This window comes from Rutidosis leptorrhynchoides, chromosome 4 (assembly GCF_046630445.1).
Source record: "Rutidosis leptorrhynchoides isolate AG116_Rl617_1_P2 chromosome 4, CSIRO_AGI_Rlap_v1, whole genome shotgun sequence".
Taxonomy (NCBI): Eukaryota; Viridiplantae; Streptophyta; class Magnoliopsida; order Asterales; family Asteraceae; genus Rutidosis; species Rutidosis leptorrhynchoides.
Window position 1 is genome coordinate 549,032,532 of NC_092336.1, and position 17,233 is coordinate 549,049,764.

General features: G+C 33.3%; 1 protein-coding gene across 1 annotated transcript; it reads right to left on the reverse strand.

Annotated features, from left to right (window-relative positions):
- Positions 1-6,753: 6,753 nt before the first annotated feature.
- Positions 6,754-8,144, reverse strand: LOC139845193 (fe(2+) transport protein 1-like). Its single transcript, XM_071835435.1, has 3 exons — positions 7,560-8,144; positions 7,145-7,294; positions 6,754-7,059 (listed from the first exon to the last, which is right to left on the reverse strand). Exons 1-3 carry the CDS (start codon positions 8,142-8,144, stop codon positions 6,754-6,756), a joined length of 1,041 nt encoding a protein of 346 aa, XP_071691536.1.
- Positions 8,145-17,233: the final 9,089 nt, after the last annotated feature.

The window sequence follows — 17,233 nt, forward strand, 5'->3', positions numbered from 1 at the left end:
TTGTGAAGACAATTCTAGCTAGTACACAAGTCGTTCAGCAAAGGCAATAAAGACACGTAATTCATACGTCCAGAAACAAGTCATGCATTCTGGTTTTACTAGGACTACTTCCCATCCTTGGTCTTGTGCAACATAACCGTTATGGCCGTTGATAAGACAGCGTGTTGTAACGTCATCAAAGGGACGAGGGTTACGTAATGTCCAACAGTCCCGTAATAATCTAAAAACCTCATTTCTTACCCCAATTACCGACTCCGTCACTTGTGGAAACGTTTTGTTTAATAGTTGTAGCCCGATGTTCTTGTTCTCACTTTGGTGAGAAGCGAACATTACTAATCCGTAAGCATAACATGCTTCTTTATGTTGCATGTTAGCCGCTTTTTCTAAATCACGAAGTCCAATATTCGGATATATTGAGTCAAAATAATTTCTTAACCCGTTGCGTAAAATAGCATTTGGGTTCCCCGCAATATATGCGTCAAAGTAAACACATCGTAACTTATGGGTTTCCCAATGTGATATCCCCCATCTTTCAAACGAAAGTCTCTTATAAACCAATACATTCTTGGAACGTTCTTCGAATGTCTTACAAACTGATCTCGCCTTAAATAGTTGTGCCGAAGAATTCTGGCCGACTCTAGACAAGATTTCATCAATCATGTCTCCGGGTAGGTCTCTTAAAATATTGGGTTGTCTATCCATTTTGTGTTTTTAAACTGTAAAATAGACAAGAGTTAGATTCAAAAAAAAATACTTATTAATACAAGCAATTTTTACATATATCATAAAGCATAAGAACACTATATTACATATATTACACCACACGAATACAACTATCTTATTTCGACTCGCTCGTTTCTTATTCTTCGGTTTTGGTTCGTTTTGCCAAGTTTCTAGGGATATATGATGTTCCCCTAATACGAGCCGTCGTTGTCCACATTGGTTTAGAAAAACCTGGTGGTTTAGAGGTTCCCGGGTCATTGTTACAACTTAAGGACTTCGGGGGTTGACGATACATATAAAGTTCATCGGGGTTGGAATTAGATTTCTCTATTTTTATGCCCTTTCCCTTATTATTTTCTTTTGCCTTTTTAAATTCAGTTGGGGTAATTTCTATAACATCATCGGAATTCTCGTCGGAATCCGATTCATCGGAGAATTGGTAATCCTCCCAATATTTTGCTTCCTTGGCGGAAACACCATTGACCATAATTAACTTTGGTCGGTTGGTTGAGGATTTTCTTTTACTTAACCGTTTTATTATTTCCCCCACCGGTTCCGATTCTTCTTCCGGTTCCGATTCTTCTTCCGGTTCCGATTCTTCTTCCGGTTCCGACTCTTCTTCCGGTTCCTCTTCGGGAACTTGTGAATCAGTCCACAAATCATTCCAATTTACATATGACTCTTCATTATTATTAGGTGAGTCAATGGGACTTGTTCTAGAGGTAGACATCTATCACATAATATCAAACACGTTAAGAGATTAATATATCACATAATATTCATATGTTAAAAATATATAGTTTCCAACAAAAATGTTAAGCAATCATTTTTAAAGAAAACACGGTCGAAGTCCAGACTCACTAATGCATCCTAACAAACTCGATAAGACACACTAATGCAAATTTTCTGGTTCTCTAAGACCAACGCTCGGATACCAACTGAAATGTCCCGTTCTTATTGATTAAAAACGTTCCATATTAATTGATTTCGTTGCGAGGTTTTGACCTCTATATGAGACGTTTTTCAAAGACTGCATTCATTTTTAAAACAAACCATAACCTTTATTTCATAAATAAAGGTTTAAAAAGCTTTACGTAGATTATCAAATAATGATAATCTAAAATATCCTGTTTACACACGACCATTACATAATGGTTTACAATACAAATATGTTACATCGAAATCAGTTTCTTGAATGCAGTTTTTACACAATATCATACAAACATGGACTCCAAATCTTGTCCTTATTTTAGTATGCAACAGCGGAAGCTCTTAATATTCACCTGAGAATAAACATGCTTTAAACGTCAACAAAAATGTTGGTGAGTTATAGGTTTAACCTATATATATCAAATCGTAACAATAGACCACAAGATTTCATATTTCAATACACATCCCATACATAGAGATAAAAATCATTCATATGGTGAACACCTGGTAACCGACAATAACAAGATGCATATATAAGAATATCCCCATCATTTCGGGACACCCTTCGGATATGATATAAATTTCGAAGTACTAAAGCATCCGGTACTTTGGATGGGGTTTGTTAGGCCAAATAGATCTATTTTTAGGATTCGCGTTAATTAGGGTGTCTGTTCCCTAATTCTTAGATTACCAGACTTAATAAAAAGGGGCATATTCGATTTCGATAATTCAACCATAGAATGTAGTTTCACGTACTTGTGTCTATTTTGTAAATCATTTATAAAACCTGCATGTATTCTCATCCCAAAAATATTAGATTTTAAAAGTGGGACTATAACTCACTTTCACAGATTTTTACTTCGTCGGGAAGTAAGACTTGGCCACTGGTTGATTCACGAACCTATAACAATATATACATATATATCAAAGTATGTTCAAAATATATTTACAACACTTTTAATATATTTTGATGTTTTAAGTTTATTAAGTCAGCTGTCCTCGTTAGTAACCTACAACTAGTTGTCCACAGTTAGATGTACAGAAATAAATCGATAAATATTATCTTGAATCAATCCACGACCCAGTGTATACGTATCTCAGTATTGATCACAACTCAAACTATATATATTTTGGAATCAACCTCAACCCTGTATAGCTAACTCCAACATTCACATATAGAGTGTCTATGGTTGTTCCGAAATATATATAGATGTGTCGACATGATAGGTCGAAACATTGTATACGTGTCTATGGTATCTCAAGATTACATAATATACAATACAAGTTGATTAAGTTATGGTTGGAATAGATTTGTTACCAATTTTCACGTAGCTAAAATGAGAAAAATTATCCAATCTTGTTTTACCCATAACTTCTTCATTTTAAATCCGTTTTGAGTGAATCAAATTGCTATGGTTTCATATTGAACTCTATCTTATGAATCTAAACAGAAAAAGTATAGGTTTATAGTCGGAAAAATAAGTTACAAGTCGTTTTTGTAAAGGTAGTCATTTCAGTCGAAAGAACGACGTCTAGATGACCATTTTAGAAAACATACTTCCACTTTGAGTTTAACCATAATTTTTGGATATAGTTTCATGTTCATAATAAAAATCATTTTCTCAGAATAACAACTTTTAAATCAAAGTTTATCATAGTTTTTAATTAACTAACCCAAAACAGCCCGCGGTGTTACTACGACGGCGTAAATCCGGTTTTACGGTGTTTTTCGTGTTTCCAGGTTTTAAATCATTAAGTTAGCATATCATATAGATATAGAACATGTGTTTAGTTGATTTTAAAAGTCAAGTTAGAAGGATTAACTTTTGTTTGTGAACAAGTTTAGAATTAACTAAACTATGTTCTAGTGATTACAAGTTTAAACCTTCGAATAAGATAGCTTTATATGTATGAATCGAATGATGTTATGAACATCATTACTACCTTAAGTTCCTTGGATGAACCTACTGGAAAAGAGAAAAATGGATCTGGCTTCAATGGATCCTTGGATGGCTCAAAGTTCTTGAAGCAAAATCATGACACGAAAACAAGTTCAAGTAAGATCATCACTTGAAATAAGATTGTTATAGTTATAGAAATTGAACCAAAGTTTGAATATGATTATTACCTTGTATTAGAATGATAACCTACTGTAAGAAACAAAGATTTCTTGAGGTTGGATGATCACCTTACAAGATTGGAAGTGAGCTAGCAAACTTGAAAGTATTCTTGATTTTATGAAACTAGAACTTTTGGAATTTATGAAGAACACTTAGAACTTGAAGATAGAACTTGAGAGAGATCAATTAGATGAAGAAAATTGAAGAATGAAAGTGTTTGTAGGTGTTTTTGGTCGTTGGTGTATGGATTAGATATAAAGGATATGTAATTTTGTTTTCATGTAAATAAGTCATGAATGATTACTCATATTTTTGTAATTTTATGAGATATTTCATGCTAGTTGCCAAATGATGGTTCCCACATGTGTTAGGTGACTCACATGGGCTGCTAAGAGCTGATCATTGGAGTGTATATACCAATAGTACATACATCTAAAAGCTGTGTATTGTACGAGTACGAATACGGGTGCATACGAGTAGAATTGTTGATGAAACTGAACGAGGATGTAATTGTAAGCATTTTTGTTAAGTAGAAGTATTTTGATAAGTGTATTAAAGTCTTTCAAAAGTGTATAAATACATATTAAAACACTACATGTATATACATTTTAACTGAGTCGTTAAGTCATCGTTAGTCGTTACATGTAAGTGTTGTTTTGAAACCTTTAGGTTAACGATCTTGTTAAATGTTGTTAACCCAATGTTTATAATATCAAAAGAGATTTTAAATTATTATATTATCATGATATTATGATGTACGAATATCTCTTAATATGATATATATACATTAAATGTCGTTACAACGATAATCGTTACATATATGTCTCGTTTCAAAATCATTAAGTTAGTAGTCTTGTTTTTACATATGTAGTTCATTGTTAATATACTTAATGATATGTTTTCTTATCATAGTATCATGTTAACTATATATATATATCCATATATATGTCATCATATAGTTTTTACAAGTTTTAACGTTCGTGAATCACCGATCAACTTGGGTGGTCAATTGTCTATATGAAACATATTTCAATTAATCAAGTCTTAACAAGTTTGATTGCTTAACATGTTGGAAACATTTAATCATGTAAATATCAATCTCAATTAATATATATAAACATGGAAAAGTTCGGGTCACTACATTATTCCCCTGTTAGTGATTTCGAATACTTACCTTTAAAAAAAGTATTGCAAAAGTTACCCTTTTGTCCCGGTATCCATTTCACATGACCCACCCATATTGCCACAATCTAAGACTATATAAACAGCAAAAGATGCACCAACGCTAAAAGATGCACCAACGCTGAAAGCAGAACATGTTCAGTGACCTATATGCTAAATGTAATGTGTCCATGGTTCTAAAGTGAAAATTACTGGATTTTGCTAATGAATATGTAAACCATTGAAATTAAAAGAGTTGCATAAATCGCATAACCCTCAACAATTAAAGTCGTGTTCATGCATATTTTTTACAAGGGAAAACCTACACACGAACAGCAATGCGAAAGGGTTTTTTTTAGGCGTCAACGTCGTTGATCACCGGTCCGGTTACCGTGAATAACCCGTACCCGAGATGATGATCTCGGGAGGGTGGCCAACGAATTGCCCGCCGGTCGATAGTCGGACCCTATCGACGGCAAAGGGAGAAAAAACCCTACAAGACCCGTAGGTAAAAACCCTAGTGTTGCGATCGTGAAGACGATCGTGGAGAAGATCCGGCGATGACTGCCGCGTGCTTTCATTGAGAGAGTGAGAGGCGAGATTGAATGACCGCATCAGGTGTATGCGATTGGGAGATTGTGAACTTGATGTAAGTTTTGCCCCATATTTATAGATGGGAATTAGGGTTACTTGACTTGGGGCCCAAGTTAATTGCGTAGACCCTAATTGGGCCAAACCCTACGTCATCAAGTCCCCCAAGTTCTGTATGATATTTTTGTCAAGTATCGTATCGAACTTCTCATTATGCTGCGGAAAATAAGTTCACAGGAGCCTGCGCAAACAACTGTGCGTAAACCCGCGAACATATGCGCAAAAAACCGCATGCAGAATGCGTGGGGAAACCGCATGAACTAGCATGCGTAAAACCGCATGAAAATTGCGTCTAAAGTGGCGGACAACTGTGCGCAAAGCGTGCGTAACCTGGACAAAAGCGTGTGGACAGTTGCGCAAGCGCGCGAACATCTGCGCTAAATATTCATGTACTTAAACCGCATATAACGAATTAAAAGCTCAATAAGAAAAGACAAACCTTCTCAAACCGAACGATAGACGGTAGAAACACGAGACATAATGCATCGTGCCCCACGGTGGGCGCCAATTGTTCATGCATATTTTTTACAAGGGAAAACCTACACACGAACAGCAATGCGAAAGGTTTTTTTTTTAGGCGTCAACGTCGTTGATCTCCGGTCCGGTTACCGTGAATAACCCGTACCCGAGATGATGATCTCGGGAGGGTGGCCAACGAATTGCCCGCCGGTCGATAGTCGGACCCTATCGACGGCAAAGGGAGAAAAAATCCTACAAGACCCGTAGGTAAAAACCCTAGTGTTGCGATCGTGAAGACGATCGTGGAGAAGATCCGGCGATGACTGTCGCATGCTTTCATTGAGAGAGTGAGAGGCGAGATTGAATGACCGCATCAGGTGTATGCGATTGGGAGATTGTGAACTTGATGTAGGTTTTGCCCCATATTTATAGATGGGAATTAGGGTTACTTGACTTGGGGCCCAAGTTAATTGCGTAGACCCTAATTGGGCCAAACCCTACGTCATCAAGTCGAAAACTTTAAATGTTTTTGAACAAAATGTAGTCATCTGCACTAAAAGATGTTTATGCCATATTCTTAAATACCAGATTTTGCATGGAATAAATTTGTGAAGTAAAATGAATCATTGACTACCTTAACATTTACACATCCCCTAATGAGAAAAAACAAAATGAAAATAACGCAATGTTTGAGAACACTTGAAATGAACTATGCCCAAATTGCCATCACTGACATGCCTCCAGCTCCTAAAAATACAGCAACATATGCAAATGCTTGAAGTTTCATTTCATCTTGAAGCTTTTTCCCCATGAAATCTGATGCCAATAGATCCACCAGCGCCATGTAATTTAGCAGCCCTGCTGAAACTGCATTTAGCACTCCGACCACTATCAACGCCGTTGGACTATTTTCACGGTACACATTTGACAACCCGATCCCAACTGCTATCCCGAAGGGTGTTGTCACCGAAAAGAAAAACACCAATGCTGCTTTCATCTTCATTTCATAGTTCGCCTATAATCATTATCAAATTAACTAAATGTATCAGAAATCATTATTTTACTTTAAATTAAAATAAAAAGTAGAAGGAAAGAATAACCTGAAGAATGCAACCACCGAGTCCCATACCCTCGAAAAATTGATGAAAACATAATGCAGCCACAAGAGGTTTTATGGTGCATAGATTATCTGATGCACCCATCGATAGCCCAATCACAACCGAATGTACAACTATCCCTAGTTCTAATACCTGCAACAAAATTTGACAAAAAAAAAATAATTCACATTTAAATAATTCAAGAATTGATATTTAAGCGTAAGAACAAGTTGGCCTAAGAATTGATCTAATTCCTCTTTCAACAATATAATATAAGCTAAGTAATATTCAAAAGTAACCAATTACAAAAATCATTAGATAATCTACATATATATACTGTATACAGGACACTTATAAATATAACATTTTAGCCATAAATAAATATAAATTAAAATTATAAGTAAATTTAATTAGGTACCTGAGCAACTACACGGTAGCGTCTCAACTGTGATGCCGGGTCCTCTGGCCCAGAAGAACCATCACCATGACAATGACCCGAAATTTTCAATTCTGGATCGGGTTTACAGTATTTCTTGTACCCGCTCATTGCATACGAATCGATCATTAATGTAATTACAGCAGATAACATGGCGATAAACGTTGTAAATGGGAACTTACTCCATGGGTTTTCAGGCAAACATTTGGATGTCAAACATTCAAATGAATCGGGTAATACATGCATGTATCCGGTTGCAAGAATCACACCTGAAGCAAACGCTTTAACCAAAACAAATAGCTTCGTATCGGGTTGTAAAGCGGGTACGGATCGTGAAAGTAAAGGAAGAGTGACACCCATCATACTAGCTAATAGTATAACACCAATTGCAACTATTTTAAGCTTTAAAGATTTGGTTTTGTTATGGCATGGACCACCGGTGGACAGCTGGCATTCTTCCGGGACGGTGTTGGGTGGTTGTTCGGTGGGGTTAGTTCCGGCACACGGTGGTGTGATGGTGGTGGTTAGTAGAACAATAACGAAGATGATGAAATGGAGTTTAGCCATGTTTTTTTTTCTTTTTTTTTTTGTACTTGGTTGGTACGGATCGAAATTGAATTGATGAAATGGGGTGGGATTTAATTTATACGGAGTAGTAGGTTTAAGTTGTTGATTTTCAGCGAGATTTTAGGAATAAAAGTTCAAAGTAGTTGTGGTAAACTGACCGTATTATCCTTGGTGTGCAAGGTGTATTTGAGGTGTTTTAGATGGTTTAAAATGTTAATAACGGGTAATGTAAGTGGTATATTGGGAAATAGATAGAGAAAGTGCCATGCGTGTGCGTGACCAACGCTTGACCAACGCCACGTACGCATTCCCACACTTTAGAGTTATGGGTGTGGGTAGGCCATGTACAGTCAGCACATTTTTTTTTTTTTTTTTATGTAAAACCTTAGTATCTTTTTTTTTTTTTTTTTTTATATATACGTTTATCGTTTACAATCTTTTATAACCTTAGTAACTTTATTAATAATTTATTAATAATCCCTATATAATTAGATCTTTCTTCATAAGTAATAAGTGTATGTATATCTAGGGCTGGTAACGAACTGAAATCGAGCGAACAAAAATTATTTGAGCTCCACTCGTTTAACTTTTACTCGATTCGAACTTTATAAAAAAATTCATATTTTGTTCGAGTTCGAACTCAAATATTTTTTCTATGTTCGAACTCAAACTCAATATTCGTTACAATTTTTTACTAATTTTTTCTCTTAAGTTCAAAACTTATATTTAGCTCGAACTCGAGCTCGATTAAACTGAATTAAGCTCGTTTGAACTTCATTAAGAAATTCAAAAGAAAAATATATTATAATAATAATAATTATATATTAAAATACGAATCAACTAAAATATAGCGATATTTTTGAGTAAATGCATGATTAATAAATACTGCATTTCAACTCCTTAATAGGGTTAATAGGTAGTCCATCTTTTTCTTTGTAGTTGAATTTTTCCTTGCAACCTTCTTCCCCATCCAACATCGGATGACATTTCTTTGCTTTTTGTATCTTTTCCATGACTTGAATAATATTTTCACAAAATACTATTAAAAACGTACAATAACTTATAAGTTAGTTATAAATTATATTCTTTGAGAAGTATTATTATTATTATTATTATTATTATTATTATTATTATTATTATATTATTATTATTATTATTATTATTATTATTATTATTATTATTGATCAAGCATATTTTCACGAGGTCATGGTGAATCTACGCTTGAGTGCATAAAAGGGATTTAAGGACTATCAATATTCGAAGCTCCGACCTTAGTCGTGGATAACCCACATCGGCATCGTTTCGATTCCGATAGAGTAGCCGATTTGAGAGTTCACCAACAACCCAGCATACGGGGTTGAGTGGCCCAAAGACATGAAGGTTTCATAGTTTGAAACATACCTGAAAGTCTTTACGTGAATGATCGTATGAAGCTTGTTCGTACGATTATGTGTATGGTGTTTTACGTATTAGTAACAGATTCATGTTTTTAGGGTTCGAGAGCTATGTATTTATAGGCTCACGAATTAGGGTTTTGATAGGATCTCATCCCTAATGCAAGTATACGAAACTCACATCATTGGTATAGGCGCATAGAGTGCGACTATACTCGTGCCATATATCTTACATGGCAATTAGTGTGCGGTTCAGGACTTTGAATGCGTAATCCGTATGGTCATGCGGATGTGCGTATCATTAATTATTATCTTTTGACCTTTTACTAACATTTTATTTAAATATATAACTTTAATATTATTATTGGTTATAAAATCCGGTGACTTACCGAAAATTAATATCAATATATTACTCAGTGTTTAACTATCTTTTACTCCGTATCAAAGTATAATTTATAATATCTACTTTTAGAGGACTTTTGCAATAAAAAAAAATGATTACGTAATATTTTCATTTTGAAAAAAAAAAAATCTTTAGATAATAATATGTAGATTTTGTATAAATAATACCAAAACAATAATAATAATTATCAATTAGTTTTAGTTTTATTTTTAAGTTTATATTTGTAAATCCGACGATCTCCATATTTATAATTAAGATTACTTACTATCAAATTAAGATTTTCTGGATGACTTTTGTCTTTTAAGAATTTGAAAAAGATAAAATCTACGGATAATAATACCATAAAAATAAATAAAATGACAATGATAAGATGTAGACAATCCTTCAGTCATTTTTCCATCAGAGTTAAACACTCAAGAGAAAGTCATCACTCTCAATGTTCTATGGATAGAGAGATTGTTTACAAATGAACCTCCGGCCAATAAGTAGGTTAAAAAAAGTGTGAGACGCCATGAACATGGTAGAATCAAATTTCCATGAATTTTAAACTTGTCTGAAGTTCAATTTAGACTCTAATCGCCAGTCAAGTTGCCAATAAATCGACGCTTGCTGTTAACTCGATTAATAGAGCCAATAACAAATAAAATGAGACGTGTAATAAAAACAAGTCATGGCGTAGTTGTAGATGTTCGGGGAGTTATTTAAGTGGTCACAAGTTCGATTCCTATATAGGGCATTATATTATTTTCCACAAAAACGAGCTTGTGAACAATTCGAGCCATGTATGCTCGATTACTCGTTCGACTATTAAACGAGTTAACGAGCTAATTGAGTTGAATAATAATTTATTTGACTCGACTCGTAAAAATAATCGAATAATATTTATTGTTCGAAGTAGACTCAAGTTTGAAATCGTTGGAGCTCAAGTTCGAAATCGAGTAGCTCGTTTAAAACTCGGTTCGTTAACAATCCTATGTATATGTGATTATATATATATATATATATATATATATATATATATATATATATATATATATATATATATATATATATATAGTCAAAAGTTCAAACGAGAACCACAAAAATAGTGAGAACTCGTTTAATATACGAACATTTTCACATGTGAGTAGATTGAATCATCTATAAATGTTGATGAAGAGTAAGAATAAATAAAAAATAGTTTGAAAAAGTTATATTTTACTTATATAATCAAATACATTATTTTTCGTTCACAAATGCATATTTGTTTATGTAACATGTGAACACTTCATATAATTAACAATTGAACATGTAATTTATGGTAATGAACATATGTTTGTTAGTGATATGAGCATTAATTAATATTTGCATGTAATTTGTTGCATTTAAATGCATAAAAACTATAAAATTAAAAGTTCTCGCAGTTCTCGCTATTTTTGTGGTTCTCGTTTGAACCTGCCCATATATATATATATATATATATATATATATATATATATATATATATATATATATATATATATATATATATATATATATATATATATATATCTATATCTGCCGCTTATAGGCTAAATTGAACTCCAAGCTTGATTTAAAATCAATGAAAATTTGATTCTACCATTTTTATGGCGTCCCTCTTTTTTTATTACTTTCTATCACGTATGTATCCCTTTTATTTATTTATTTCTTTTTACTTATTTATTTATTTCATTTTATTTAAATTTTTTTTTACTCTTATTTTTTATTGGTTTTATTTTATTTTCTCCTACTTTTGGGCCGGAGGTCCTCTTGGAAGCAATCTCTTTATCTGTCGAACAGAGAGAGTGAGGACTTTCTCTACTCTTGTGAGTGTTTCACTCGGGGTGGAGAAATGATTTCTCTTTATTATAGGATAGAGGTAGGATTGTCTACGTCTCACTTCCCCCATACCTTACACACACACACGCACACACACACACACACACACACACATATATATATATATGTGATGACTCGAAATATTTCGACTTATTCTGAACCTAATTCTCGATATGGTTTAATATTTCTGACACGATAAGCAAAGTCTGTTAAGCTGAATCTCAAAACTTTTAAACTATTCAATTACCATTCGATTGTTCTCAACGATTCGCTAACAATTATATGTAAATAGATACATATACTATAACTTGAAAATGTAACAAAGTGTTGAGTATACGGTACTGTGCATTAAACTTGTTGGTTTGAATATCTGATTGATTTATTTAACTACTGAGTTAAAAGATTATGCCAATCGATTGAATTAAAAGATATTTATTGAGTCCCTTAAGAATTATAATATTATTACGAGTTTCTGTTGTGAGGTCCACGTTGATTTGGGAAATCATTCATGTTTAACGGTATTCGGAATAAATGGTAAAGTGTTTGTTTAAATAACGTAATTTGGACACATACAATAATAAAGAATATTAACTGTTAGAATTAGATATATGAATAAATTGCGATATGTATTTTAAAATGTGTTTATAAATATTAAGAATAGATATTAACTTGGTTATGAAACGTTTGATAAATACTATTATATTAATAAATAACGAGACAATGATTTATAGAAGTAAATGACCAAAACACTCGAAAGATTAAGATATACTTTGCGTGGTATAGTTTATTGATAATTTAAGACTATATTTTGACAAAGGTACGAGTCACGAAACGTAAAGTGATAATTTTCTAAGCATATGAAAATGCGTTCGAGAAATCGGAACCGGGCCATAAGTCGAGTGACAACGTACGAGACATCGGAACGAAAATTTCAAGTCAACTATGTACGAGAATATAATATAATATTTAATTAATTAATTTAAATTATATATATTATATATATTATATTTAATTATGTCGACAAGCAAAACAACAAAAAATTGTGAGCTGGATTTTGGGGTCATGCGATCGCATGAGAAATAGGCATAAAACCCATGCGATCGCATGGGGTGCTTTTTCAGAAAAGGTTCTATAAATTGCACGATTTCAATGTTGTTTTTCTCACACTCTTAAAATTACTCTGTAAGTATTTATTTATATTATTTATATTATTATTATTATTATTATTATTATTATTATTATTATTATTATTATTATTATTATTATTATTATTTTTATTATTATTATTATTATTATTATTATTATTATTATTATTATTATTATTAAGATTAAAATTATTATTAATCTTATTATTATTAGTATTATTAATTAGTATTATACATAAAATACTACGACGAGGTTATGAGCGTGTCACCTTCAAAATGGGTTTTCGAGCGGGATAGAGCTAAGGAAATTATGGGTAATGTTCGGGGGTATATTTATGAATCAAACCTAATGTTTATCATCTCCGTTACGTCTACGTACTTTTCTGAAATATTGAATCACAATATTGATACGTAAGCATTTATATTTTATCTTTTATATACTAATAGTGTATCCATGTCTAGTGCTCGAGTATATATATTTATACAAGCTTGTATGCTAAATTTCATCATTAAACAGTTTATAATGAATCACGAATTAAATACATATATTACCGGTAAAAGGTATATGATATACATGTTTTTGGAAAGCTGGCGAAAAATCAATAACTTTTCATTTAGAAATCGCGTAATTTCGATGAACGAGTCAAAAGTTATGGTCAACTGAATTATAATTGACGTTAATTGAAATTGCTTTTGAATCTGCAATTAGTATTTAAACAACTTGTTTGTAAGATTGATAAATTGGATTTTTGAATATTATCAACCGAGTAAATGAATCCTTAAATAAGGTACGTCTCGTTTTGTTGAACTATTGTCAAAATTGACTTTTTGAAACGACTTTGGATAACTTTTGTATGTCGATCTCGAGCATTAGGATTGTTATACACTATGACCTGACCTAGCTTGATAAACATTTATTGACCAACATATGTTCTCTAGGTTGAGATCTACGGTTATTTGGTAATCCGAGTTTCGGTCACATTTTGGGGAACGACTTTATATGCTGATAAAGTGAGTTTCATTGCTCCCTTTTTAATTGCTTTTGCAATATATATTTTTGGGCTGAGAATACATGCAATTTATTTTAAACGCAATGGATACAAGTACATATTTAATTCTACACTGAGTTTGAACCGAAAATCCCTTAGCTTTGGTAACTAGTAGCTGCCAGTACATAGGATATGGACTGGTGGGCGAGAATAACAGTATATGGATCCATAGGGCTTGACATCCCCGTCTGTTCCAGGTATAGAAACCCTAGCCTGAACTATAAAACAGATGTATGCTATTTGAGTTTAGTACACGTTGTATTGCGTGTATTGTACATGTTGGTTGCATGTATCTTAAAACAGGGGTACTTATTATAACGTTAAAGCTTAGTTACCAGGGTGCTCAATCTTGTAGAATATTTTGATAAACGTTTCTGGATGAAACAACTGAAATCTTGTGATCCACCTTTATGTACAGATTATGCAAAACATTAAAACTATGAACTCACCAACCTTTGTGTTGACACTTGTTAGCATGTTTATTCTCAGGTTCCCTAGAAGTCTTTCGCTGTTTGCTTATATGTTAGACAAGCTATGTGCATGGAGTCTTACATGGCATATTTTTCAAGGAAACGTTGCATTCACCAAATCATCACCATGTATCTTATTTTGACTGCATTGTCAACTGATGTACTATTGTAAACTATTATTTACGGTGATTGTCTATATGTAGAAATCATCAGATGTCGAAAACCTTTGATTTAAATATTCATTTATGGTGTGCCTTTTCAAAAGAATGCAATGTTTACAAAACGTATCATATAGAGGTCAAATACCTCGCAATGAAATTGATGAATGATGTGTTCGTCCATATGGATTTGGAGCGATCGTCACAGTTGGTATCAGAGCGTTGGTCCTAGCGAACCAGGTCTTGCATGAATGTGTCTAACTGATAGTTGTTAAGATGCATTAGTAAGTCTGGACTTCGACCGTGTCTGCATGTTAAAAGTTTTGCTTATCATTTCTTGTCGGAAATTACATGCTTATCATTCTTAAGTCTAGACACGTTTTCCTACATTTATTGCATAAATAGTGTATAGACAAAAATTCATATCTTAGCGTATATGTTACTGTAAACTTTTCCTGATATCTTCCGAAAATTTCTCCGTAACTTATGGAATTTTGGTATTATATATACATATGCAAATTATGTATCAGAGAATACCAAACTAAATCCTATAATCTATCTCATATCAAAATCAATTCCCTGATTATACAAGATGGATCACGTATCTAGTTCAAATTCCTTAAACTCCGACAGCTATTCCGATATGGATATTCACCTGAATTCCGAAGACAGTGTAACCGGAATGGATCAACCAATTAGCCATCATCTATTCTGGATAAATTGGGGATGGGTTCGTAGTCTACTTAATCATTGGAGACAAGAAGAAGGTGATCCCTTCCATCCACCACATTGCCCTCTTGGCGAAGAACCTGAAGCACTTACCGGCGAACCTATTCGAGACACCATTTTCTCTCTCATTTCTAGAGTATCTCGTCACGATTATATATTATCTCAAATTCTAGATCTTATTCGTCCACTCGTCCGAACCAACAATCACCCCGGTGTAATAGAAGAAGTCAACGAGCTTCGCGCTCGGATAGTGGCTTTGGAGAATGTGGTGCAAATGTTACAAGCACCAGCAGCAGCACCGGCAGCAACAGTACCACCATCAGCAACACCAACAGTACCATCACCACCAACAACAACAACATCCGCATCTCACACCTCAACATCACAATCTGTACCTCGAACATCAATGTCATACGCACCATAAATACCAAGGAATACCAACAACAACAAACGATGAAGTATTGATTCATAACTTCATCGAAGAAATATTTTGCAGAGAATATGTAGTTTCTAAAAGTTTTGGAGATTATATATTCTCGTCCTACTCGAAAACCAGATGAGATTAATATTATGTTAACTCATTAAATCCATGATTACATCTAAGGAAAATATATATGTAGGTATATTTTTATAAAGATTGTAATTAAGAAAATTCTTTTGTACAAACTGTTAATGGTGAGAATATTTTAACGGGTAGGTAATACCCGAGAGATATATAAATTCACAATTAATATGTTACATTCTTCGATTATGATTCAACAAATCATCAACTATACTCACTACTTTCACACAATATATATTCTTTTATAAGAATCAAAACAACCATCCTCATCCAAATTTGATTACATATTTTGATTTTGACAAATCAAAATCCGAGTCAAGATTTAACAAAAGACATTATTCTTAGATTCCTAAATCTTTCAAAGCTATGCTTTGACTTCAAAACCGTGCTAGAACATTATATGTATATTAACAATTACAATCCGTGTTCAAACCCTTTGAAATTCCTGAAGACACTTCAAATAATGAATCATCGAGATGATGATCCAACCACATGTTAACCGCGGTCTTGTACCTGAAAAACCCTCAAAATCAAAGTCATAGTTTAACACGTATCCGTGTCAGACCCTTTGGCATTTATTAGCTAAAATAACTTTTCAATCCCTTTTCAAAATAGACAGTTTTGTCACCACTCCAGCAAATCACATTCAATTGTTCATTCGAATAATCCTTATAATAACAATTACCCCTTCATCATTGTTACCGGGGAACCTTTCATGTTCCACCACATTAGCAGTAAATCTACCAACAACTTCATTGATCTTTGACCTTCCGAAAAATTCTTATACTCATAGAAACCCTATCATGTACTCATCCACGTCTTGAAACGGTAATTGCCATACCAACTACCGGGAATTAGCAATCAGTATTTCGAATTTCGCAGCAATTCTACGCCAACAGTTATATATATACATATAATGTCTATCTTCTAGATTTACATACTTCGAATGTGAAGTTTCTGAAAAACACCCCAAACTACGAAACTAGTTCTCCAAATTTTGGAAAAATGCTGATGAAGCAGCAAAAACTGTAAACGACCTTAACAGTCAAAAGTTTGATGATAAAGAATAGTATGGTGGTAAAGCTGAGAAAAGAGAAGGTTTGGAACTGGAAAATGGATTGAGCAGACCATGAAGGAGGCTGTGGACAAATCACAAAGACGAAATCTACCTTCAAAGAATCCAAATGATTCAGTATCTGCTGAAGCCATTAACGAATACCTTGCTTCTGAATCTAAACCCTTGCGGACAATATTCTTCATCATCCTCTGATATTAGAAATTCTAAGATATCATCGTATCTTTCATTATAAATATCCTCCATATTTTTGGAGATAATTCCA